This window comes from Hyperolius riggenbachi, chromosome 1 (genome assembly GCF_040937935.1).
Source record: "Hyperolius riggenbachi isolate aHypRig1 chromosome 1, aHypRig1.pri, whole genome shotgun sequence".
NCBI lineage: Eukaryota > Metazoa > Chordata > Amphibia > Anura > Hyperoliidae > Hyperolius > Hyperolius riggenbachi.
The window spans coordinates 48197500-48225155 of NC_090646.1; the positions used below are offsets into that span (position 1 = coordinate 48197500).

Sequence of the window (27656 nt, forward strand, 5' to 3'; positions counted from 1 at the left end):
CTGGAATGCGCCTCGGCACTGCGCAAAAGCGTGCTAGCATGTGCAGCATAGAATTCCAGTGCGTAGGGAGAGACATCACCCAGCGAGCGATGGTGCGCTACATTGAAGCGCTCCTGCATCTCTTGGTGAGTCCTTCAGAAGCGGTACTGGACTTTAAAAAATGTTTTTTTTTTCCTTCAACAGAAGATCTGCCACGTTGGAGTGAGGAGGACGCCGCCGACCCCGACACCAAGCTGAACCCCGGCGAACTCCAAGCAGAGGATCTTCAGGAACCCTCTAGGCTTTGAGCAAGCTGAGGAGGATCAGCAGTCCCGGCGAGACCTCTCCTCATATGTGACTGTGTGCAGTGGAGTAGAGCTCCCCAGAACAACCTCTCACTTGTCACTTTGTCACTGGTCACTTTGTCACTTTGTCACTTTGTCATTTTGTCACTTTGTCACTTTGTCACTTGTCACTTTGTCACTTGTCACTTTGGAGAAAGGGTAGGAGGCGCCCGTGGACGTGTAACTATGGTTCTTGTGTTAGTTCAGACAAGGTAATTAAATTCCTACCTTGGAGTAGTACAACTCACACGTGTAGTAGTTGGAATTTCTCAAGCTTTATTGGGGCACAACTGACAACGCGTTTCACGGCCAAGCCGCTTCCTCAGGTCTATAAGTGTGCCTTTGGGTACAATATGGCAACAATCAGGATAGACATACCACTAAGCATCAATATAATCATAAAAACAATAAATAACGCTAATAAAGTACATAGTACTAATGGAACGTAATAAAAAACAATAACAAGTTCGAAGCACATCAAAAAGTAAAACATATGCACCCGTATGAACATATAAATAATATAATATAAACGCGTGCATGTGTCTTATCGTATATACAAAACATGTATACATGTACACATATATATACATTCATTAAAAGATTGAACCATCAGATTTATCCTTATGTAATACGGTCTGAGAGGCAGGGTTGTGTATACAATGGTCCCCGGGGAAATCTCTTAGTGATCAGTGTGTCTATACATGATGAACAGGTATAGGGATAAAAAAAAGGGTATTGTATCTGGGGGGCATGGTTATTGAGGAATTAGAAAGTTAAATTGTCTGTACAGGGGATGGATATAAGGCAAATTCAAGCAGGAGTGAATAGTAGAAGGTCGGGAAGAGATCCCCACTATGGGGGTTCAGGATTGGTGTAGGCAGATACTATGGGAGAAAGCCGGTGGGAGTGGTGAAAAATTGGACCCAAAAAAGGTATAATGATCAAGCTGAAGGACCCTATGTAGTTGGCCACCATCCGGGTCAGGCGCTGGCTGTGACTTTGAGAGGAGGATGCTGCTGCATGCACCTCCTCTCTCGGCTGCTCTACCGTCATGTAGAGCACCTTAGTCAATGACAGCAGGTCTCCTTGGCACCTGACAACACTGCTGTTGGCCGCAGGCACTGGCTGCTGTGCTGGCTGGACAGGGGGGGTGGAAGGCTGCGTGAAGGCTTCCTCCAGTCGCTGAACAAGGAGCTGCTGCAACTCCCTTGATTGCTGCTCACAGTCTCCAGCAGGCAGGAAATGAGCCACCTTCCACCTTCAGCCGTGGGTGCAGGATCATGCTGATGCAGGCATCCTCCCAAGCTTGCATCTGCTTGACCCAGGGGTCTGTGCGCAGGCAGCACAGCTGCCATGGGGAACAGGGTGGTCCATCTAACAGAGACATCAGGGTCAGTGGCTGCAATGCTGTCTCCTCCTCCTCTGGCCCCTGAGCCTCTTCATCCTCTCTCCACCCGTGCAACACTGCTGCTGCGCTAAATTGTTCCCCCTCAGCAGCAACATCCAGGACATCCAACTCCTCTTCCTCCTCCAACACCTCAAAATCCTATGCAGAGGTGGACTGCGCAGGCGGCTGCTGTTCCAGCTGGATCAGGGCCTCCTCTCCCACATCCACCAGATCACAAAGTTCCCTGTCCAGCAGACCAACAAAGGGCACCCGTTGGCACAGGGATGCCTGCTCCTTGCTTACCAGGTTGGTTCCCTGGTGCATCTACCCCCTAGACCTGCTGCATCTACCCCCACTGTGCGTTGGAGAGGAGTTGGAGTTTGGTGGTGCTGGTGAGAGTGCCATCAACGATGTGGCAGTTGACAGCCCTCCTCTGCTCAACCAGCCGCTCCAACATTGCCAGGGTGGAGTTCCAGCGAGTTGGCACATCAATTATTAGCCAATGTCGTGGCAGGCCCTCGTGCTGCTGCATGTCAGCCAGGTTTTCTGTGGCAGCTGCCGAGGGGCAGAAAGTGAGCACAATTTTCCTTACCGCTTCTAAAAGATTGTCCATCCCCTGATAGGTGTGCAGGAACTTCTGCACAACCAGGTTCAAGACATGGGCCAAGCAGGGGGCATGGGTCAAATGTCCCTTGTTGATGGCAGACAGCATGTTGGCCGCATTGTCGGACACCACCAATCCGACTCTGAGGCCTCTGGGGGTCAGCCACGACTTCTCCTGCTTCCTCAGAAAGTGGAGCACGTTGGCTGCTGTCAGTTGGGTCTTCCCAAGGATGAACATCTCCGGCAGTGCTTGGCAGTGGTGGGTCTTTACGCTGCTGCTGAGGCGTGTTCGCTGGGCGGTGGGAGCTGCTGCTTCTCCCCTGACCCTGCGTGGTTGCACCACATAGTGGGCGACTGGTGCTGCTGCTGCTGATGCGCCCGAGGATGGACCTGCTGCTTCCTCGCTGGCGCATTCCACTAGGCTGATCCAGTGGGCCGTGAAGGACAGGTAGCGAAAGGGCTGCTCCATGAATCCATGGTGACGTGGATCCGCTCACTCACGGCGTGATAGAGCGCGTGGCCTACATTTGCCATTGCAAATCGGTGCAGTGCTGGGATCGCCGTTTGGGAGAAATAGTGGTGGCGGGGATTTGCCACTCCAGTACTGCAGGAGTGCTCTCATGTCACTCCCCTCCTGCACAAATGAGTATGGCAGGAGCTGGAAGCACATGGCCCGGGCAAGCAACCCGTTCAGCACCAGGGTGCGCCTGTTGGTGGGAGGCAGAACTTTGGTAACACCGGGAAACGACTCGCTGAGCAGGGTCTGGCGGCGTTTGCCTGCACGGGAGGAAGAAGAGGCCACTATGGAGGGAGCACCGACCATCAGTTGTGCGCAACTATGGCATGTAAACCGTGATGATGTAAGCACACTGCAATAAAAGGAGGGGACGGAAGGTGCCCAGATGTTTCTCTTTTTCTTCTTGTTTATAGCTCCTGCCTTCCATGCCCTGTGCTGGCCGCCATGCTGCTGCCACACCTCTGCACCAGAAACACCACCTCCTCAGATGATGAGCTGCCTTTAACCAAATGTGCTGATGGTGGTGGCACATAGGGACGATCCAGCACCTCATCATCATCATCCCCAAACATCTCCTCTGAGTCCGCCTCCACCAACTCCTCTACCCCAACATCCCCTGCATCACATCCCTCTTCCTCCTCAGAAAAATCAAGTTGTTGTTCTGCGCCAACAACAAACTCCTCCTCCTCCTCCTCCTTGCAAGCCCCCCCTGTCATCTCCTCCTCAAACGGGGCAACCACATCCTTCAAAATGCTTGCGGCCCCTGGGGTGAAGAGCGAGCTCAGTGAGGGCAGGCTGGTCGATGGGGTCACCGTGACCATGACCTCAAGCGGTGGTGGAGGCCTGCTGTGGACCGGAGTGCTGGTGGTGGTGGTGGCACTGGTCTCGCTGGTGCTGGACGTCTGGCTGGAAACGGTGGCTTGCTGCTCTGCCATCATTTCCACCACAGCCTGTGTCTGATTCTCCGCAATTGGCCGGGGGCGACGACCCGTCTCAAATATGGGCACAACGCGCTGCTGTTGTGCTTCTGCTCCCTCTTCCACAACTGCAGTCAGTGGCTGGCGGTGGACCAGTCACAGATCTGCTGCAGTGGCTGCTGCAATGGCGCTGCCTCTCCTGGTGGTGCCTCGCCCTCTACCTCTGCCAGTCTTTGTGAAATAATATACAAATAGAATAAGAAAAACAATCCTACTAATCCTACTAATATAATAAATGGGAAAGTTCGGATGTTTGGATGTTTGGATGTTTAGATGTTTGGATGTTTGGATGTTTGTTACTCGATCACGCAAAAATGGCTGAACGGATTTGAATGAAATTTGGCACACACATAGTACATTACCTGGAATAAAGTATAGGATACTTTTTATTCCCATAACCAAAAAGGGGGCGGAGACAAATACAAATGTCACTGGAAAATTTAAACTGCAGCCATTCTTACACTGTTAATGGTACAGTTCTCAAACTTTGCACAGTTGGTCGTTGGGTGACTGGGATAAATATTCAGAAAAGTGGGTGGAGCGTATAAAAGCCAATCAAAATTCACCTATTGATTTTCAAAGGGAATATGTAATTACTGGCATTCTTGCACTGTTAATGGCACAAGCCTCAAACCTGGTACAGTTGATCATTGGGTGACTGGGGTTCAATTTCAGAAAGGGGGTGGAGCCACAAACAGCTAATCAGATTTGTTTCATTCCAATGCAAATTATTGATGCCAAACACCGCAAAGCTCACAAACTTGGTAATTGAGTAATTGATTAATTGTGTGTGAGGATTAGAAAAGTGGGCACAGCCAACACCAGCCAAATACATAAGCGGGCAACATGGGGTCATAAGTGGGCAGAGACAAATACAAATTTTACTGGGAAAATGTAAACTGCAGCCATTCTTACACTGTTAATTGTAGGGTTCTCAAACTTTGCACAATTGGTCACTGGGTGACTGGGATTAATATTCAGAAAAGCGGGTGGAGCCTACAAAATCCAATCAGAAATTACCTATTGATATTTCAGGGGAATATTTCATTACTGCCATTCTTGCACTGTTAATGGCACAAGCTTAAACCTGGTACAGTTGATCATTGGGTGACTTGGGCTTGAATTGATAAAAGGGGGTGGAGCCACAAACAGCCAATCTTATTTGTTTCATTTTAACGCAGGTTATTAATGCCAAAAACCGCAAAGCTCACAAACTTGGTCATTGAGTAATTGTATGTTAGGGTTAGGAAAAGTGGACGCAGCCAACACCAGCCAAATATATAATCGGGCAATACAGGGTCATCAGTGGGCGGAGACAAATACACTTTTCACTGAGAAAATGTAAACTGCAGCCATTCTTACACTGTTAATGGTAGGGTTCTCAAACTTTGCACAATTGGTCACTGGGTGACTGGGATTAATATTCAGAAAAGTGGGTGGAGCCTACAAAAGCTAATCAAAATTTACCTATTGTTTTTCAAGGGGAATATGTAATTGCTGCCATTCTTGCACTGTTAATGGCACAAGCCTTAAACCTGGTAAAGTTGGTCATTGGGTGACTGGGGTTAAAATTTAGAAGAAGGGGTGGAGCCACAAATAGCCAATCAGATTTGTTTAATCTCAAATGCAAATGATTGATGTCAAAGACCGCAAAGCTCACAAACTTGGTCATTAAGTAATTAAGTAATTGTGTGTTAGGATTAGGAAAAGTGGGCGGGGCCAACACCAGCCAAATACATACCCGGGCAACGCCGGGCGTCCAGCTAGTATATATATATATATATATATATGTATATATGTATATATATATATACACGCAGCAGCACTGGAAATGCTCTCAGTACCGCAGAGTCACATAGCAAGGACAGGCTCCCTAAAATGTCCGCCGCCTTATATAGAGGAGGGGAGGGCCAGGCCCCCCTCCTCTTTTTGGTTGCTAGGGCCTAGGCTGGGGGGCTTCTGATTGGCCCAATGATGTCATCCCCTGGCTACCGAAGCAGAATTCGTGATCACTCGTGATCACGGCCGAATTTGACAGCGCTATTCGGGTACATTCGAATTCGGCAACAGCATAGCTATTCAAATTCAAATTCAACTTTGGCAACCATGATAATCTAACCGTGATCTACAGGTAAATTAGAATTTGCGATGCCTGGCGGGCAGCACTGGCAGCAAGTTCCTGTAGGGAACCAAGGGCCTCTGTGTGTGAGTGGGTGCCCCTGGTTTGCCTGCTGGACAGGGCAATGTGTGATTTGATGGATATGTCGGATATCTGAACTTAGTATCCGTCCAAAATTCTGGATTTCAAATAGAAATCCGAATACGGATAGTGCTATTCGGATTTGGACAGATATCCGGAATTCGAATCCGGGTTCGGATAGCTGAAAAAAGTTCAGATTATCTGGGTAGTTTGGATACCCGAATATTGGATGAGCACCCCTGTTGGCAACACAGTCCAGCTCACAGGAGGACTTGCAGGAAGCCGTTGCCATTGGAGTGCCGCTGCCGTTGTACGCGGATGGCGGCTTGGGGATGAGGACACGGCACAGGAAGAGGAAAGGAATATCATATGGGATGACAACGAGGATGAAGATGTTGTTGCCAATGCCCACCTGTTCCCCATGGCTGCGCACATGTTGCGCTGCCATCGCAGCAACCCCCGGGTGATCCAGATGCAAGCAAGGGAGAACATCTGGATCACCTTGATGCTGGACCCACCTCTGAAGGGAAAGCTGGGAGAGTTCATGACACCATCCACCACCAAGAAACGCACAAGGGAGTTGCAGGAGGCTCTTCTGCGCAGACTACTGGAAGTATTCCCCCGGCATTCCATCCCCACTTTAGCTGTTCTGCCAACCCAGCAACAGGTGCCTGATGCTGCTACCGGCAGCACAACCACCACCAGCAGTAGCAGCCGGCACCCAGGAGACCTGAAGAGCCTAAGCAAGAGCCTGTATACAGTGCAGTGGCTCAGAGCAGAGGTGCCAGCCACAGCATCCTCCTCCAACCAGCACCAGCAGTGACTGACCAGCATGGTGTCTGACTACATGGGATCATTCAGCAGGCTTAATGACAATGACAGCCCCGTGGACCCCTTAGAGTACTGGGTCAAGAGACTGGACATATGGAGGGAGCTTGCCCAGTATGCCCCAGAAGTCCTATACTGCCCCCTTCCAGTGTCCTCTCTGAGATATGCTTCAGTGCAGCCGGTGGTGTGGTCACCGAGAAGCGCTCTTGGCTGTCCCACGCCTCTTTGGACAAACTCACCTTCCTCAAAATAAACTTGGGTGGAAGGTGAGTTCCTGGCCCCTGCTGTCGGCCACAGGGGGCCATGAAGTGGCTGCTGCAATTTTTTAACCATGCCTGTCTTTACAAAGCAAGTTAGAACCTGCCTGCCTTGGTACATTTTTGGCTGTGGTACTACCAGGGAGGTGCCATGGTCCTTCTGTGCTGCCGCACTGACCAGTGGCTTAGTCCTCCTGACTCAGTCGCTACCAAAGTCTGCTTTCCCACTGCCGGGGTCCACAGATGCATATAATTTTGTGGGCAGCATTATCAAACTGTGGTACTACTAGTGAGGTGCCATGGTCCTTCTGTGATGCCACACTGACTGCTTAGTTCTCCTGACTCGCTGCTTAAGTCTGCGTTCCTAATGCCAGGGTCCACTGACAACTCTGCTGTGTCATGTCATTGCTATCACTGCAAGAAAAAAAAAACTCTCAAGGTTTTTTTTTTGTGGCGTCGGCCACTCAGCCTCCACCAAAGGTACCATCACCACTAGGTGCCATTGGGACTCGCCATCACCTCTGTGATTGCTTAAAGTGTATTTGCCTGTTTTAAACCACTTATTACCAATTAATAGCCACATTTGAAGTGTTGATTTCACTTTAAAATACATTTTCTCAAAAACGAAAAGTTATTCTTGGATTTTTTTTAAGTTGTATCAGCTTGATAATCCATGCAATTTGGGGATTGTAGCATGTATGGGAGCTTTGCTAGTAATGTTAAAAGAAAATCAGGATCCGGTTGAGGATACGGCCGTGATTGCGTCAGTCATGACCAAAAATTCGAGTGAATTCGTGGACGCATATCAAATTCGGTAAGTAATCCCGACGGTTGCGGATTTTTTTCGCCCACAGCCGTGGTCGTGAATCCGTGGATCTGGGGTATTCGAGCACGCATTATTATTATTATTATTATTATTATTTATTTATAAAGCACCAACATATTCCATGGCGCTGTACAATGTAAGAAAACCAACAAGGGATACATAATGATACAGACAATGATATACATCAAATATGAACACTGGTACAAAATACAGAACAGGCGATTTCAATAGCAAATTTAACTTGATGACTAAAATGTATAAATGTCTAACAGAGTGCAAACAATTAAATTAATAACATTCCATGACACAAAAGGGTGAGAGCCCTGCCCTTGTGAGCAGGGCTGCACCTGGGCGGGTGCTGCGGGTGCATTGCACCCAGGCGCCTTGCTCTGACAGGCGCCCGGCGGGTCCAACGGAAGGAACGATGGGCAGAAGAAGTCCTCCTATCATCTCCCCACTCCCAGCAACACACTGTGCGCCTGACGTCACACGTAGACCTCGGCGCAGCCCAATCATGAAACAGGCAGCCAGAGGGAGGAGGCGGAGCCGATGACGCGCTGCCACAGCTCAGTGTGTGAGACTGTTGCAGCTGCCCGCCTGACCCGACCCGTGGACAGATCAGAAGCGCCAGCGCTGCCAGCAGACAACACAGTGCAGTGTTGCCAAGCATCCGTACAGTCAGTACTTTTGCCCCCCAAAATCAGCTGTCCGTATTTACAGGACAGTGTCCGTCCAAATGTTATGTCCCCCTCCCTTCTTCCCTCCTCCAGAGCTCCAATGACAATGAGATTAAAAGATCCCGGGTCCTCCCTCTCTCAGGGCTCCTCCAATCAATGGTCGCCTGACACATCTCTCCTACCAATGAAAAAAGATGCAGCCTGTGGCCAGCCTGCTATGATGTACAATCAAACACACCACGAGGATAGAGATTGAGAAGTAGCAGTGAAGGGGCTGTGCACAGTGCAGCCAGCTAGCATTACAGGTACCATTAGTTAAGAATCCCTGCAGTGATTCCTCAAGCGTGCAGTGACTGCAGTCAGTCTATTTAAGCGTCCTCCTCCCCCTGTACATCTAATAAGTGAGCCTCTCTTTCACCTTCCTGACGCCTCTCTCCAGTCACTCAGATAGAGAAAGGCATCCTGAGCACTGTAACTAGGGATGTGTAAATGTTCTGGGCAGCAGCAGAAAGGTGACCTGGCTCTCGCTCTCCCTCCTTAAGTTATATCATAAATATCCCAGGCATCGGCAGCACATGTCCTGCAGTGTTGTCAAGCAGTCTCCCACACAGGAGAAATGCTGGGAAAAGACTGCACTGCAGGAGGGGAGACCACACTCAGACAGTCTACACTAGCAAGCCACAGTCAGCAGCTGCAGAAGCCAGCAAGTGAGTCAGACTGTCACAGGCTGTGTGACAGTGAGTGAAATATGTCACCGGGAATCTCCAGCACTTATAATGTCTGTACAAAAATATGTCAAATGTGTACCGACTTGGAAAAAAAGTCATATACTTTCATATAGAGAGGGCATGCTCTACTATAGAACTGTCCCTGTCCTCTGTCAGTGGAGTGGTTCCAGCACTGTACCTAATTCAAATGCGCCACCTTTAGAAGCCCTCCTGTCCACAAGTGCTTCAGAAGACGCACACTTACCCATGTGCAGTACGAAGCCGCTTGTCTTTGGAAGTACTCAGGGACAGGAGAGCTTCAAGAGGTGGCAAATTAGAATGAGGTACATTGCTGGAACAGTTCCACCAAGAGAGGACATGGTAGGTTCTATAGGATCCAGAGCCATCCCTCTACATAAGTGAGTATATAACTTTTTTTAAGATACCAGAGGTGAATATAAATAGTGGTTTTTTTTTCACTTACCTGGCGCTTCTTCCAGCCCCCATAGGTTTGATGGTCCCTCGCTGTCCTCCTGCTGCTCTTCACTGAGCCGCTGTTTGTCCCGATACAGAATCCAGGAGGCTAGGTTGGTTTCCCCTTTATGGCTTGCAGTCATTGCACTATGACTGTGGTAGGATTAGAGTGTGATCTCCTCTGAGGATAGTCAGTGACATGACTATGTACTCAGTAAAGTGCTGCAGAAGAGGTCAGTGCTATAGAAATACATAATAATATGTTAGGACATTAGACTTTGACTATGGTAGGATTAGAGTGTGATCTCCTCTTAGGACAGTCAGTGACATGACTATGTAGTCTGTAAAATGCTGCAGAAGATGCAAGGGCTATATAAATAATGAAAAAATAATAATGCCCAGTGCTTAATCGCACCCACATCTGTACTTAAAAGTGTGCTTCTGACTCCGCCCCTAAATCCACCCTCTGTCCGTCCAAAATTTGAAGTGTCCTCCTTTTTTGAGCCTTTTTTCCTGCAAAAATTAGAAATTAGGTTGGCACCCTGGCACAGTGAGTGCCCGCAGCCCGCTCCTCCTAGTGCCGCCCGCCCGCCGCGGTCACACAGCCTGGTGCCGCCAGAGGAGACAGACGGAGGAGGAGGACAGACAGGCTGACTGAGCCAGGCCCAGCAGTGTGTGAGTGCTGTGCCGCCCATATCCTCCTACAGAGCCACTGCCTATATCCTCCTCCTCCACCCAGACCCAGAGACTCAGGTGAGTGAATTGCTGTGCTGCCTGCCAGTAAGATTGCATTTGTGGGGAAAACCTGCTGCCAATAAGATTGCATTTGTGGAGAAATCGACTTCTGCCAATAAGATTGCATTTGTGGGGACATCTGCTTCCATTAACCACTTAAGCCCTGAGTGTATTTTTACCTTATGGACCAGAGCAATTTTCACATTTCAGCGCTCCTCCCAATCATTTGCCAATAACATTACCACTACTTATCACAACAAAATGATCTGTATCTTGTTTTTTCTGCCACTAATTAGGCTTTCTTTGGGTGGTACCTTTTACTAAGAATTATTTTTTTCTAAATGCATTTTAATGGGAATATTAAGAAAAAAAAATAAAAAAAATCCTTATTTCTCAGTTTTCAGCCATTACAGTTTCAAAATAATATATGCTTCCATAATTAAAATCCACGTATTTTATTTGCCCATTTGTCCTGGTTATTACACCATTTAAATTATCTTGCTATCACAATGTATGGCACCAATATTTTATTTGGAAATAAAGGTGCAGGTTTTCAGTTTTGCGTCCATCACTATTTACAAGCCCATAATTTAAAAAAATAACAGTAATATACCCTCCTGACATACATTTTAAAAAGTTCAGTCCCTAAGGTAAGTATTTATGTCGTTTTGTTTTTTTTTACTTTATTTTATTATTTTTTTTTAAATGCAAAAGTTTTTTTGGGGCATTTATGGGAGAGAGTGGGAGGTAAGGGGTTCATTTTAAATTATGTGTAGGTCTCTTTATTAAAGTAAATGATTGTAGGTGTAATTTTACTCTCTGGCCAGAAGATGTCCTCAGTTATTAGCTTCCTGCGCATGCTTTTAGTACACAAACAGGAACTAATGCGTGTAAGTGTAACTTACAGTGTTTACAAATGACCGCAGGCATCTAATTGATGCGCGATCATGGACAGGGGGAACTAGAAAATCCAGGCTAACATGTAGCAGTGAGAACTAGTGCGTGAGCATGTGAGAGCACGCACAGCGGCAATTGTAGCAGAGTTACGAACATCTACTCCCCTGAGGCCTAGATGAAGTTTTTAGGGGAGTAGATATACTGTACTATAAACATTAAGTGGTTAAGATTGCATTTGTGGGTAAATCTGCTGCCAATTCTCATTGCATTTGTGGGAGAAATCTGCTGCCAATAAGATTGCATTTGTGGGAGAAATCTGCTGCCAATAAGATTGCATTTGTAGAGAAATCGACTTCTGCCAATAAGATTGCATTTGTTGGGAAATCTGCTTCCATTAAGATTGCATTTGTGGGTAAATCTGCTGCTGCCAATAACATTGCATTTGTGGGGAAATCGACTGCTGCCAATAAGATTGCATTTGTGGGGAAATCTGCTTCCATTAAGATTGCATTTGTGGGTAAATATGCTGCCAATTCTCATTGCATTTGTGGAGAAATCTGCTGCCAATAAGATTGAATTTGTGGGGAAATCGACTTCTGCCAATAAGATTGCATTTGTTGGGAAATCTGCTTCCATTAAGATTGCATTTGTGGGTAAATCTGCTGCCAATTCTCATTGCATTTGTGGAGAAATCTGCTGCCAATAAGATTGCATTTGTGGGGAAATCGACTTCTGCCAATAAGATTGCATGTGTGGGGAAATCTGCTGCCATTAAGATTGCATTTGTGGGTAAATCTGCTGCCAATTCTCATTGCATTTGTGGAGAAATCTGCTGCCAATAAGATTGCATTTGTGGGGAAATTGACTTCTGCCAATAAGATTGCATTTGTGGGGAAATCTGCTACCATTAAGATTGCATTTGTGGGTAAATCTGCTGCTGCCAATAACATTGCATTTGTAGGGAAATCGACTGCTGCCAATAAGATTGCATTTGTGGGGAAATCTGCTTCCATTAAGATTGCATTTGTGGGTAAATATGCTGCCAATTCTCATTGCATTTGTGGAGAAATCTGCTGCCAATAAGATTGCATTTGTGGGGAAATCAACTTCTGCAAATAAGAATGCATTTGTGGGGAAATCTGCTGCCATTAAGATTGCATTTGTGGGGAAATCTGGCTGCCATTAAGATTGCATTTGTGGGTAAATCTGCTGCTGCCAATAAGATTGCATTTGTGGGGAAATCGACTTCTGCCAATAAGATTGCATTTGTGAGGAAATCTGCTGCCAATAAGATTGCATTTTGTGGTCGGCCGGCCACATGCATGCGTAAAGAGGTGGAAGGTGTGGGTGTGATTAGGCAGGACATGGGTGTGTATATGTGGTTGGGCGTGGTTTATTTAACCACTGCCATAGGCGCCAGAGAAAATCTTGCACCCAGGTGCCAGGCACCCCAGGCTCACCCCTGCTTGCGAGCTTACAATCTAAAGGAATGGGGTGGAAATAATAGGTGGGGGAAGTATACAGTATATGTACAGGCAGTGCGTAATTAGGTTATTCAGTGGGTGCATGGCCTAAGCTAGCGAATATGCTTGTCGGAAAAGGTGGGTTTTGAGGGAGCATTTAAAGATTTCAAAGGTGGGAGAGTGGCGGATGTGCTGTGGAAGGGCATTCCAGAGGAGGGGTGAGGCACGTGAGAAGTCTTGTACACGTGAATGTGAGGAGGTAATTGTAGACGTGGATAAAAAAAGATTGTGTGCAGATCTGAGATTGCGGTTGGGTTGGTATCTGGAGACTAGTGAGGAGATGTACAGGGGAGAGAGATTGTGGACAGCTTTGTAGGTTAGGGTTAATAGTTTGAACTGAATCCTCTCATTATTTGGTAGCCAGTGAAGAGCTTGACAGAGAGGAGCAGCAGAGGAAGAACGATAGGAGAGATGAATAAGTCGAGCAGCAGAGTTCAGTACAGAATTGAGCGGTGCTAGTCGGTTAGTTGGAAGTCCACCAAGCAATATATTGCAATAGTCCAATTGAGATATAATAAGAGCATGTACTAACATTTTGGTTGTGTTATGGTAGAGAAAAGGTCGGATACGTGTTATGTTTTTGAGTTGGAGATGACAGGAGCTGGTTAGGGAGTTAATGTGAGGAATAAATGAGAGAGAAAAATCAAATATAAACCCCAAGCACCGTGCTTTGGCAACTGATGTTATAGACATGTTGTTAACATTCATTGTAATATCAGGCAAAGGGGTGGACAGGGATGGTGAAAAGACAATTAGTTCAGTTTTATTCATATTAAGTTTTAAGAAGCGAGAGGACATGAAAGAGGAAATAGCTGACAGGCAGTCGGGAACCCATGTGAGGAGGAAGTTAATGTCTGGGGCCGAGAGGTACAGTTGTGTATCATCTGCATATAGGCGGTATTAATAACCAAATGAGTTGATTAAGTTACGGAGACCATGCATGTAGATGGAGAAGAGAGGGGGCCGAGGACAGAGCCTTGAGGTACCCCTACAAACAGAGGATGTGAAGAGGAGGCTTGATCTGAATAAGAAACAGTGAAAGACCTTCCAGAGAGGTAGGAAGATATCCAGGAGAGAGTGAGGTCCTTTATTCCTATAGATGAAAGGATCTGAAGGAGTAGAGTGTGGTCGACAGTGTTGAATGCTGATGACAAATCTAGAAGGATGAGTATGGAATAATAACCTTTGGATTTAGCTGTGAGGAGATCATTAGCTACTTTGGTGAGGGCTGTTTCTGTGGAGTGGTTTGGCCGAAAGCCAGACTGGAACAGATCAAGCAAGGAAAAATTGCAGATAAATACTGACGTAGTTCAGCATGAATGTGGCGTTAAAGTAATTTAGATGCAAATGGGAGAAGTGACACTGGGCGGTAGTTAGCAAGTTTGGTGGGGTCTAGAGATGTTTTTTTAAGTAGTGGTGTTACAACAGCCTTCTTGAGTGAGGATGGAAAAATTCTGGTGGAGAGGGATAGGTTAAACAGTGATATTAGGGCAGGGATGAGGGATGTGGATAGCTGTAGAATGAGATGTGATGGGATAGGGTCCAAAGAACAGGTGGTTAGATGGGATTTGAATATAAGAGAAGAGAGTGAAAGTTCGGAGAGTGGAGATAAACTGGAAAGAGAGCAGTCAACAAGAGGAGTGGAGATGGAGTTTGATGTCTGCATGGAAAACACACTACGGATTTTTGCAATTTTATTTGTAAAGTATGTTGCAAATTCTTTAGCTGCTAAGCATGAAGAAGGAGGAGGAGGGGGTGGACGGAGAAGGGAGTTGAAAGTACTGAACAGGTGCTTTGGATTGTGCAAGTGGGAGGATATGAGGGAGGAAAAGTATGATTGTTTTGCAGAAGAGAGAGCGGTTTTAAACTTGTTCAACTCTTTTTTGTTAGAAATGAAATCCTCATTAGTATTAGTTTTTCTCCAACGGCGTTCAGCTACCCTAGAGCACCCCTTTATCTGTTTAGGAGCTTTGGTCAGCCAGGGTTGGCGACTGACACGGTGTGGGCGGACATTGGTGAGTGGTGATAATACGCTGTATGTGCCGACTGACATCAATTAAAAACTTTACTAGGACAGCCAATGTGGGATCGAGGCATCCCAGGAGTACGGCAAGGGATCCCACAGTCTAAGGAGGCAGGAGCAATCTCCCGGAATGTATAAATATATAAATCTCTTTTTTAATTTCCTTTAACCACTTACTGAGAAGCTGATGCATCAAAACGTCCTGTTGGAGCCTGTTAACGGTTCCAGGGCATTTTAACCTCTTTCCGCCCGCGTCACGCCGATGGGCGTGGCCGTGGCGGCAGCCCCAGGACCGCCTAACGCCAAGTGGCGTAAAGTCCTGGGGCCAGCTAATGCAGGAGATTGCGCGCACGCTGCGCGCGCATCTTCTGCTTGGGGGGCGGAGCTCCGCCCCGCCTTCAGTCTCAGAGCGGCTGTTGCCGCTCGGGAGACTGTTAAACGGCATGATCGCCGTCTATTTCTATGTACAGCAATCTGATCGGCAGCAGTGCTGTACTGGGGACAGCTGTGTCACACGGCTGTCCCCCTGGAGGACAAGAGAGTGATTGGCTCTCATAGGCAGAAGCCTATGACAGCCTAACACCGCAATTGGCTGGTTGTGGGGAGAGGGGGAGGGAGGGAGGGAGGGAGGGGAGATGATTAAAGAAACAGGGGTTTTAAAAAAAAAAACGGACATAAATATTTATAAAAAAAAATAAACATGGGGGAGCGATCAGACCACACCAACAGAGAGCTCTGTTGGGGGGGGGGGAGAAAAGGGGGAGGGTACACTTGTGTGCTGTATTGTGCAGCCCTGCAGCTTGGCCTTAAAGCTGCAGTGGCCAATTTTACAAACAATGGCCTGGTCACTTGGGGGGTTTAGCCCTGCAGTCCTCAAAAGGTTAATGCATCGCTCACACCCGCCGCCACTCTGCACGTGTGCTCACCTCCCCTGCCACTGTAAATAGTTGCCTTAGGGACTTAGCTTTTTAATCTATATTTTACAAGGCTATATTACTATTACTTTACTACATAGGGGCTTGCATTTATGGAAAAAAGACAGAAAAATTACACCTACTGTATGTTTCCCAATAACATATTGTTGCCATACATTGTCATAGGGACATCATTTGATCAGTCTAATAATTGGGAGGAATGGGCGAATACAATTTGTGGATTTCATCCACAAGAGAATGTTTTATTTAAAAAACTATAATGGCCAAAACCTGAGAAATAATGATTTTTTTCCCATTTTTTTAGTTTTCCCATTAAAATGCATTTTGAATAAAAACATTCTTGGCAAAATGTACTACCCACAGAAAGCCTAAATGGTGGCAAATAAAATAAGGTATAGATCAGTTTGTGTGATAAGTAGTAATAAAGTTATTGGCAAAGAAAAGGGAGGAGCACTGACAGGGGAAAATTGCTCTTGTCCATTAGGGTAAAAACCCCTACGGGGTGAAGTGATTAAACTTAGTTTTTTTTCTTTTAACCTCCTTGCCGGTTATCCCGAGCTGAGCTCGGTGCAACCTGCGCAGGAGGATTGATAAGGCCTGTTGGGCCGATTTGCACAATTTTTTTTATTACACGCAGCTAGCACTTTGCTAGCTGCGTGCATAAGTCGCTCGCCACCGCTCGCCGCCGATTCACCGCTACCCGTCGCGCCGTGCTGCCCCCCTAGACCCCTTGCGCAGCCTGGCAAATCAGTGCCAGGCAGCGCTATGGGGTGGATCGGGATTCCCTCTGACGTTCCGACGTCCATGACATCGGTGACTTCATCCCGCCCTGGCAACGAGGGGAAAGCCCTGCAGGAAATCTCGTTCTCAATGGGATTTCCTGCTTGCGGAGATCGCCGGCGGCGATCGAAGTAGGTAGGGGGATGCCGCTTGTCAGCGGCTATCATGTAGCTAGCGTTAGGCTAGCTACATGATTTAAAAAAAAAATAAAAATAAAAAAAGAGTGCTGCGCTGCCCCCTTGCCGCAGTAATTGGAACGGCAAGGGGGTTAAAATATTGCAGCGTACTATTTGGATTGAAGTCCACATGGAGCAGTAACCAATTTATATCTCTGGGAATGCCAAAGAAGCACTTTACCGTTTTACGCATCTCTGTGACACCTTCCCCCCCGGAGACATCTTATATGGGCAGCTACATTGCATAAACAAAATGTACAAAATGTACCTTTGCATTATTGCTTACTAGAATCATTTCACTTTATATATCTCTGTATGCAATGCTTGTCCCCCCCCTCCAACCATTAGGGAAGAAGCTCTTATTAGAGTAACGGGAATACCCTCACAACTCTTCCAAAAATAGTTTCAAACTCGATACTCGTAGAAAGAGATATTATGTACTCAATTGACTGCTATAAAGACTTCATATAAGTGTTCTAGACCTTTCTGTATCTTTCCGATCTAATCACAGAAATTGGAAGATGGAACTCGGAAATTTCCACAGAAGTCCAATTTATCTCAGCTTGGTAATTTTAGCCCAATAAGAGAACTCGGAAGCATTGGACCACTCAGATAATGCAGATTGTCTAGACCATCAGAAAGTCAGATTACTGCGATAATGTTAGACCAATCACAAGACTTGGACACTACTTGTCATTCCTGAGCCTTGTGATTGGCATCAAATATCTGTGGGATTCCAATTTCCAAGGTAAAATTATGCTTTCTCTTATTGGTCCAATACGTCTGAGTCAGAAGGATTTAACCAATCAGAGAATGCAAAAAAAAAAACAAAAAAACAGACTTCTCGTAAGTAAAAAGAAAAAAAAAAGCCCCAAAAGACAAATATCGGGTAATTGGGACTGGCGGACGGCAGAATCGGAAATCGTCATTTATGACCATCCCTACCCACCACCACTGCACTAAAACAGCCTATCTGGGGGTGTGATAAGCAAAAAAGAAAAGCCTTTCTATAACAATCTGCATAGATAGCAGAAGCAGTAGCCAGTACATCATAAAGGGAAAACAAATGCATGCATTTACCTAAAATGTCTGATATTTCTCCATCTGCACATGGAACACAGTCATAGCAACACATGTGCTTTCCTTCTCTCAGTGCTTTCCTGGTTCCTGGGGGACATGGTTCAGAGCAGCGGCCTTGTGGTACCTAAAATAATATATTATGCAATAACAAACGAAGGAAGACACTTATGTAAAGACTGCAAGCTGTTTACTAATGAATAGAGGAAACATAATTTGGCTACAATGGTGTTTGCAGATAATCAGCACTGGGTGCCAAAAACCCTAGGTATGCCACTGCCTACATGGGGCTTGATTTACTAAGAGGTGCTAACCTACTTAGCACGTCTAAAGTCTTAAGGCGTGCTAACCAGGGTGCTAAGTAGGTTAGCACCAGTTTTCTCAATCAGATTGTGTGCTAAGTACCGCGCGCAAACTCCTATGCGCGCGCTTAGTCCCATAGGCTTTAGTGGGCACTTCGTGCGGAGCGCCCTGCGCTCTGTGCAGTGCGCGCGCAAAACTTTGCACGCGGCACTTTGCGCACGATCACTACTTCTCACATTTCAACTGAGTTTAGATGTGCTAAGGGCCAGTGCTAAAGTTAGCACTGTTTTGTAAATCAAGCCCATGTTGTGTTAGCCACAGGTGCAAAAAAATGGCCTCGCAAAAGCCATTGGTTCCTACCTGCTGTTAACATTGTACTATCTGATTATGTATATAGGGTATCATTTTAACCATGACAAGTGAGAGAATAGGCTGAGGCCTATGTCATGTGATTTTTTTTTTTTTAAGCCCCAAAGTAAAAAAAAAAAAACTGTAAAGAATTGCCATTTTCAAAGTTTTAGTGCAATTTCAGCAAAAACACATGCAAGTACAAATGCTACAAAATATGTATATCTGAGTAGGCCGGGCTCTAGTTTTCAGAATGGTGACATTTGTGGAATTTCTTGATTGTTCAGATGCTCCAGAGGCTTTGCTAAGAAAGAATGACATGGTTATTTCTGGTGCAAAAAAATGGCCTTGAAAAAGTTTGCTATGTACCCAAAATATGTATACTATGTATACAGTATAGTGACAAGCGAGAGATTTGGGGGTCTTTGAGAGCTGAGGCCTATGTCATGTGATTTTATTTGCATAGTGCCAAAGTGGATGAAAAGCAATACAATTGTTATTTGTATATATTTTGCACCTAAATAAAACACCTGTAAAAAAGTGTCAGAATTTAAAAAAATAATACCAAAATAGTTCCCTTAGGGACTCAGCTTATTAAATGTGTATGTTGTGAGGGTGTATTACTGATATATTTGCAAATAAGAAGTTGTAATTACTGATAAAGTACAATGAGAAAACCAAAAGCACACAAAGGAAAATATGCATCTTTACTTCCAAGTAAAACATTGGCTCCATACATTATACAAGGGGCATCATTTAAAGAGACACTGAAGCGAAAAAAAATGATGATATTATGATTTGTATGTGTAGTACAGCTAAGAAAAAAAACATTAAGATCAGATACATCAGTGTAATTGTTTCCAGTACAGGAAAGGTGCCCATACACTCGTCAGATTGGCAGCAGATAGATAAGAAATGCATCTGATGATCTATCTGATGCGTTTTTAGAACATTTTTTACCAGGATAGAATTCCAATAGATTTCAGTTTGAAATCTATTGAAATTCGATCTGATGGCATTTTTTTGCCATCAGATTTCCATTAAGGCCAATGCAAACTGATAAGCAATCTCATCAGATCGACCTAAATTTTCCACCCTGCAAGTTCGATGGAAATCCATCGAAATCGATCGAAATCGGCCATCGATCGGTCGATTGGCCAACCGATTTGCAATCGATCGATCGATCGGGATCGATCGTTCGGCCAGAAAATTGGCTGAGTGTATGGGCTGCTGAAGAGTTGAGAAACTCCAGTTGTTATCTCTATGCAAAAAAGCTATTAAGCTCTCCGACCAACTTGGTCCTGGAGAGGGCTGTTATCTGACTTTTATTATCTCAACTGTAATTGAACTGTTTACTTTTGCTCTAGCAGAGGAGAGTTTATTACTTCACAGACTGCTCTGAAAGACTCATTTTGAATGCTGAGTGTTGTGTAATCTGCACATATTATAGAATGATGCAATGTTAGAAAAAACACTATATACCTGAAAATAAAAGTATGAGAATATTTTCTTTGCTGCTAATCTTCTAGTAATTATTCATAGTACACAACCAATTCATTATATCATATATTTTTTTTCGATTCAGTGTCTCTTTAAGTGTTGTGATTACCAGAACAAATGGGTAAATGAAATGTGTGTAGAAAAACATTATTTTAAAACTGTACGGGATGGAATTGGAGGAAAAAAAATGTATTTTTCCCCCTTGTTTTTCTCTTTAAAATGCATAGAAAATCATTCCTGAAACAAATATCATCCTTAAAAGGCCTAATTAGTGGTGGAAAAAAAAAAGAAAAAAAAAAGTTACACATCATTTTGTTGTAATAAGTAGTGATAGAGGTATAGGCAAATGAAAGGGAGGAACATTTTTTTGCAGTAGAAAAAACATATATTTACATAGATACTGTATGTACATGAGTCCCGAAATAGGGACAAATGAGGAAGAAAGTGGGACAGGGGTATTTAGTTCACAAGGAGGGACTGTTCCTCTGAAAAGGGGACAGTTGGGAGCTATGGGTATAGCGCAGCAGAGGTTCTTTGCAATATTTTGGTAATATCTCTTGCTAACACTTGCCTCCTTGTGATGTACCTTAAAAAAAAAGGTGCTTTAAAGAGGAACTCCAGTGAAAATAATGTAGTAAAAAAAGTGCTTCATTTTTCTACCATAATTATGTATAAATGATTTAGTCAGTGTTTGCTCATTGTAAAATCTTTCCTCTGCCCGATTTACATTGTGACATTTATTACATGGTGACATTTTTACTGTGGGCAGGTTATGTAGCTGCTCCTAGCTGTTTTGGCTGTTAGAGACAGCTGTAAACAGCTAATTCCTGTCTGTGAACCTTGTTACATTGTAACAAACTGCCAAAAGTACCTTGGTACTCAGAGCTTCTTGTGGGAGGGGTTTCAGCATAAAATCAGTCATACAGCGCCCCCTGATGGTCTGTTTGTGAAAAGCATTATATTTCTCATGTAAAAGGGGGTATCAGCTACTGATTGGGATAAAGTTCAATTCTAGGTTGGAGTTTCTCTTTAAGTTATATGGCTTTCAAGGTGTCTTCTGGTTGAGGTAGAAAAGACAGGTACAATTCCTTCTCATACAAAATTCAAGCTCACCGTGTTATTTTTCCACAAAATAAGCTGTAGGGAAATATTCATCTGCTGATCATCAGGTGCTGCTCCATCAAATGTACCCACTATTGAATAATTTAACTTTGCTGGGTATGCAGATGTTATCCAATTCTCAATATTCAGAGGACCGGGTAATTCTCCTTTCTCGTTAAAAAACATGTCTTCGTTATCTGCACCTTTGACGTAAACTCTTCTTATGTAATCAGTGAGCTTGAGGATAGAACAGAAGAAGAAGATGTAAACATGTTTATCTCATAGGTTGCCAGTAAGACTTATACGGCCCATATGTATGAGGCAACAGATTTGCAAAGCTCTGATTTGCTGGGAACAATCATGTGCTAAAAGTAGCAAGTAATTACAGCAAATCAGAGCCTTTAAATCTATCAGCTGAGGAAACTCATCACCTGCCTCTCCAATCTGTATGATTTCTCATGCACACAAAGATTAGCAATTGTGAAATGTACATTTAAAAATGGGACCCAGGCAATTGCCGATAATATTTTATTGGTAATGTCACATGTTATTGATGGTCAGGGCCGGGACAAGGTCCAATACTAACAGAGGCTGAGCTGGCCAAGTGAGCCCTGCCCCCCAACCCCCCTCGTTTAACCCTCTGGGTGATACAATTACATCGCCCAGGAGGGGGCGCAGCACCTTTTTTTAAATTTTTTATTTTTTAAATCATGTAGCGAGCCCTAGGCTTGCTACATGATAGCCGCTGCGCAGCGGCATCCCCCCACCCACTCCAATCGCCTTCGGCGATCAGAGTAAGCAAGAAATCCCGTTCAGAACGGGATTTCCTGCTGGGCTTCCCTGGTCGCCATGGTGACGGGGCGGGATGACGTCACCGACGTCATGGACGTCATGACGTCAGAGGGAGTCCCGATCCACCCTTCAGTGCTGCCTGGCACTGATTGGCCAGGCAGCGCAAGGGGTCTGGGGGGGCTGCACGGCACGGCGGGTAGCGGCGGATCGGTGGTGAGCGGAAATTACACGCAGCTAGCAAAGTGCTAGCTGCGTGTAACAAAAAAAAAATTATGCAAATCGGCCCACCAGGGCCTGAAAAATCCTCCTGCGCGACATACCCCGAGCTCAGCTCGGGATTATCGCCCAGGAGGTTAAATGTAATAATAAGTTATACATGAATAAAACAGTCAGTATTTTTCAAAGGAAAACATATTTTAAGTTGAGTTAAACTCATTTTTTGTAATCAAACTGTACATTTCCATTAAGGCAGGCAGCATAATCTGCCACGTATGTGTTTATAGGTGAAGAATGAATGATCACAAACATACTCATTCTGCACCTATATACACATATATGACAGACACTGCTGCTTGCTTGCAGGCAGAAGCAGTTCTTTCTCAAGCAAACAACTAACCAAGCAGGCAGAATGGAATCAGGATCTTAATACTGACTGTCTGTAGTAGTGCTACTTACCGTTTGAAAATATGGCTGCAGGTGCCAGTCCCAACTACGCAGCCAGCCAGCAAGACACTGCGAGGGACGTTAATAAGAAGGGAGTCTGACACACGCATGCAGGCCAGTCAGACAAACATACAAATGTGGCATATCCCTTCTCCTCTGTCTGCTTTATCTACAAAACTCCCAGACCTTGCTCCCCTACCGCTTACGGACCTGAGGGCACCGAATGTAGCTAATGAGAGTCGCTGCAAAGGAGCAGTGGCTCTCTCTGTGAGAGTCCTTGTACGTGTCGAGAAGCGCACTTGTGCTATTTACTGGGTGGAAATCCACAATATCACTGTCATTAACTTTAATGTTAATCGCTGAAATTTCTGGCTATTACCAGTAATAAAGGTCACCTCTGGCGCTCGCTATTTTATCATACTGCTAATTATTAAAATGAATGTTGATACCCTTTTGTACCAGGGCGTGTGCTATTATTTGCTTTGTCTCCACACTCCTATCCCCACAATACCATGAAATGCATATGCCCACATATACACTTAAAGGGTGCCCAAAGTGAAGAATTCAATCTAGCTTTACTTACGTGGAGTTTCTTACAGTGTCCCTTACCGCAGCTCCGGTCTTCTGCTGAGTCCCGCTGGCTGCCTCTAAGGATTGCCAACCCCTGATCGGTTGTCATCCTCTGCACATGCATGCACACTCCCCACGCCCAAGTCACTGGGAGCATACTACTGCGCAGGTGCAGAATGCTGCCAGTGACATAAGCGCATCCATATGCAGGTGCACGCATGCGCAGAAGATGCGACCCATCAGGGTTCAGCGATCCTTAGACGCCAGGATAAGACCGAAGCTACGATGAGGGACACAAATGACTTCTAGGGGCTGGAAGAAGCCCCATGTAAGTAAATGGAACAGGGTTGTGAGGAGGCGCTCCAGTGTTCCAGTTACCATACACCTCCTACGGAGGTGATAACCTCGCCCAAGGTGGACCAGCTTCCATCGCGGAGAGAGGACCTAAAGAGGGGTGCGACCGCCCGGCTCCTGCGCAATCCGGGATACTGAGCGGGAACGGTTTATTCCCGCTGGCCTATACGGTGGTTGCAGGACTGCAACCCATGTTTGTGAGTACATATCTCATAAGTTAATTGAACATTTGGTGTGATTAACGATACTGCACTATTGGGCTCCTGGTCTTCTCTTTCCTAACAGAAAAAGGCAACCTCCTCTCCTGAGTGAAGGAAGAACCCGAATCTGTACTCCTTTTTCCATGTAAGTAAAGCTAGAGTTAATTCTTCACCTCAGATATCCTGTAAGCATTGGATGGGGTCCCTCCCCCTGCACACTGAATAGCGACTGTCTATAAATCTTTGTCTACAAAACTTTGTATGATTCGTTATCAGTGGCTGAGCAGATGCAGTTATTAGAACAATTGTGCAGAGAGCAAAACGTTTTTTTCTCTCCTCGCCCTTAGTTGTCAATCTCTAAGGACGGGGCCCCCTGTGGCTTCTGGGCCCCCTGCAGCTGCATCCCTTGCAGGGTCTATTGTTAGGCCCCTGCCTGTAAGAGCAACAAGCACTACTACACGCACGCACACATACACTCACTCACTCACACTCTCCCTCTCTTTCCATGCAGATAGACACAAATACACACAAAACCAACACACATTACATAGTACATAGACAATGCACATATACCCACAAAAATACACAGACACACTTGCAGCACTCACTGAATCACACACATACACTTCAAGCAGCACTGATACAGACACGCACTTCTTCTAGCAGCGCTCAGTGATCTATGCACACAGTCACTCACCTTCACTGGTAGGCACACACCCATCCCCTTTCAATCTTGCAGCACTCGTTAATCACACACTACACACACACACACTCACACACACACTCACACACACTCACACACACTCAATCTTGCTCACTGAATTCACTGGGCTGCCGACCCACGTGTTCTCTCCTCCAGTACTTTAGAAGTGCTGACTTCTAAGAGGGGGAGCAATGGATGGATGGGAGGAATTTCCCCCTCTGCACTCTGATGGCCACGGAGCTGCTGCTGCTGCTAGACTGAGGAAGACAAGTCACAGGCAGGCACTATTTAGCACAAAAACTTTGTCTCTCCGTACCCCTAGTTTCACCCCTTCAGTTGGTGCACACATGGCACGGTCCGTACTCTGCAGAGCTTCATCTATGACCATCTGCCCGCACAGTCTTGCTTGCTTACTTTGCCATGTGTCATAATTTCTTGGGCCCCTGCGTGCCGGTGCCTCCCGGCTCACCTGCACTCCCAGATGTTGGTGATTATTACGCCCCTGCTTACGTGAGACACTTCCAACATGCCTGGCTGGAGAGAGAGGGGGGCGGTTTAGGTGGTATTATCGTCGCCGTGGCAACTGTTGTACACTCTCTCTCTGAGAGAGCAGTACAGAGATGATCTGTACCGCTCCCGCCCTCAGCACTAATAGAAGCAATAGCGGGAAGGGCGCTGGGCAGTGCGGGCACATAGAAGAAACTGATCCTGCGCCCATTAATGACCTCATTGACCACGCCCAGAGGCTGCAGCCTTGCCAGCCTATGTGTCGGCCCGGCCCTGTTGATGGTAGATTATCAGTGGACATTATGGATATTTTCACATTAACCTTCCCATCTATGCCTATCACTAACTTACCCTACCCCCTACCTATGCCTATTACTAAGTAAAGATGCCGCAAACCCATGAAAATTTGTTTGTGAACTGCGAATGCGAACTTGCAAAAAAGTTCACGAACCGGCAAACATTGCCAACTGCAATAGACTTCAATGGGCAGGCGAACTTGAAAAACTACAAACACTGTTTCTGGCCACAAAAGTGATGGAAAATATGTTTCAGGGGGTCTAACACCTGGAGGGGGGCATGGCGGAGTGGAATACATGCAAAAAGTCCCGGGGAAAATTATGGATTTGACACACAGCAGGGTTATAATCCCTAAATAGCAGACATCACATTGCATTCCTAAATTGGAGGCCTTAAAGAGACACTGAAGCGAAAAAAATATATGATATAATGAATTGGTTGTGTACTATGAATAATTACTAGAAGATTAGCAGCAAAGAAAATATTCTCATATTTTTATTTTCAGGTATATAGTGTTTTTTCTAACATTGCATCATTCTCTAATATGTGCAGATTACACAACACTCAGCATTCAAAATGATTCTTTCAGAGCAGTCTGTGAAGTAATGACCTCTCCTCTAGCAGAGAAAAAGTACACAGTTCAATTACAGTTGAGATAATAAAAGTCAGATAACAGCCCTCTCCACAACTAAGTTAGTCGGAGAGCTTAATAGCTTTTTTGCATAGAGATAACAACTGGAGTTTCTCAACTCTTCCTGTACTGGAAACAATTAGACTGATGTATCTGATCTTAATGTTTTTTTTTCTTAGCTGTACTACACATACAAATCATAATATCATCATTTTTTTTTCGCTTCAGTGTCTCTTTAAGTGCTTGAAAACATCTTGCGTGTGTATACATGGATCAGCAGGTAGTGTAAGTAGTGTACTGCTTCGCACTGACAGACCAATCTCACTGTGTAACTCACCGCAAACAGCTGTTTGTTTAGTGATGGCTGCGCTGGACTGGTGCGCACCATGGCGAGAGTGCAGGCGATAGCATTTTTAAGCCCATATGGTCGGGCTGAGGTAGCTCAATGACAGAACACAAGAGTGATCGAATTTGGTATGTCCACAATGAAGCAATGACCTTATTATCTTGGGTGTGCCCCCCAACACACTCATATAGGTCATTGCTTCATTGTGATACGCAAGCCCCTTCACTGTGGCAAGGTAACGATCACGAAGGAAAATTGACACATGTACATACCTTTTGTTTTGTTGTTGCAGCCACAGTGCAGCCAGAAAAACTAGGCATGTACACACACCAGAAAAATTATTAGTCTTTGTGTTAGCGGCCGCTGCTAGCAGCGGCCTTACAAATTCAGAAATCCACCTGGAGTCCTGTACCCTGTTGGTGGTGGCGGAAAAGGCAGTCAAGCGGCCTGCAGGCAGAGATGCTGTGTGGGGACTGACTTAGTTTTCGGTCAGGGCAGGCAGCAGCGGCATGCAGGCAGAGATGCTATGCTGGGGACTGACTTGGTTTTCGGGCATGCAGGAGCAGCCTGTTGGCAAATATGCTTTGTGGGGACTGACTTAGTCTTCTTCGGCCAGGTAGTAGCCCTCCGGGATCCATGCCTTTTTCATTTTAATAAAGGTGAGGCACTGAACACTTTTTTTGACCTAGGTGACTTTTTTTTGTCAGTGACAATGCCTCCTGCTGTGCTGAAGGTCCTTTCTAGGGATGGTCGCTGGATTCCGTGGAATTCAAAATTCCGCCATTCCGGCCGGAATTGGACCAATTCCGATTCCGGCGGTCGGAACGGAATTGCTTTAGCGCTAAAACGGAATTCCGCGGGGAAAATACGGAATCCTGCCGGAATTCAAATTTTAAGTTAGCCAATCACAAGAAAGAAGCTTCTAAGTGTATTTCTGCCTGGAAAACGGAATTTCTGCACCAATAAGAGTCTTAACGAGAACCAACCAATCCTACCTTAGCAACCAGCTCTCTAGCTACCTATCAGCAGCTATCCCACCCATTTTGTATATAATAGAGAGACGTGCAGCCAGGAAGCTTGTGGGTTTAAAGCCCCATCTACACAATGGGACATTGCAGCGATCCGGCGGCTCGATTAGCCGCCGGATCGCCTCTTCCGCGTGCCCGCCGCACGTGTGCCGGCATCAATACCCGCTCGATTCCCGCTCGTCCCCACGCCGTGCATCTTCCGCTCGATTTCCTGCCATTGTCCCCTAGCAGGGAGCGAGCAGGGAATCGGCGGAAGCAACATCCATCCTGTCGGATCTTATCAATCGAGCCGCATCAGCTGCTCGATTGATAAGGAGCATCGCGGCCGCATCTATGCGTGTAGATGCGGCTTTAGTCTAGTGTGGAGAGAGGAGAGACAGACACAGATCCA

At 45.7% G+C, this 27656-nt stretch overlaps 1 protein-coding gene across 1 annotated transcript; it reads right to left on the minus strand.

Annotated features, from left to right (window-relative positions):
* Positions 1 to 583: 583 nt before the first annotated feature.
* Positions 584 to 24974, minus strand: LOC137545252 (vomeronasal type-2 receptor 1-like). The gene is made up of 4 exons (XM_068266374.1): positions 24871 to 24974; positions 21187 to 21411; positions 17926 to 18049; positions 584 to 663 (listed from the first exon to the last, which is right to left on the minus strand). Exons 1-4 carry the CDS (start codon positions 24883 to 24885, stop codon positions 593 to 595), a joined length of 435 nt encoding a protein of 144 aa, XP_068122475.1. The 5' UTR covers positions 24886 to 24974; the 3' UTR covers positions 584 to 592.
* Positions 24975 to 27656: the final 2682 nt, after the last annotated feature.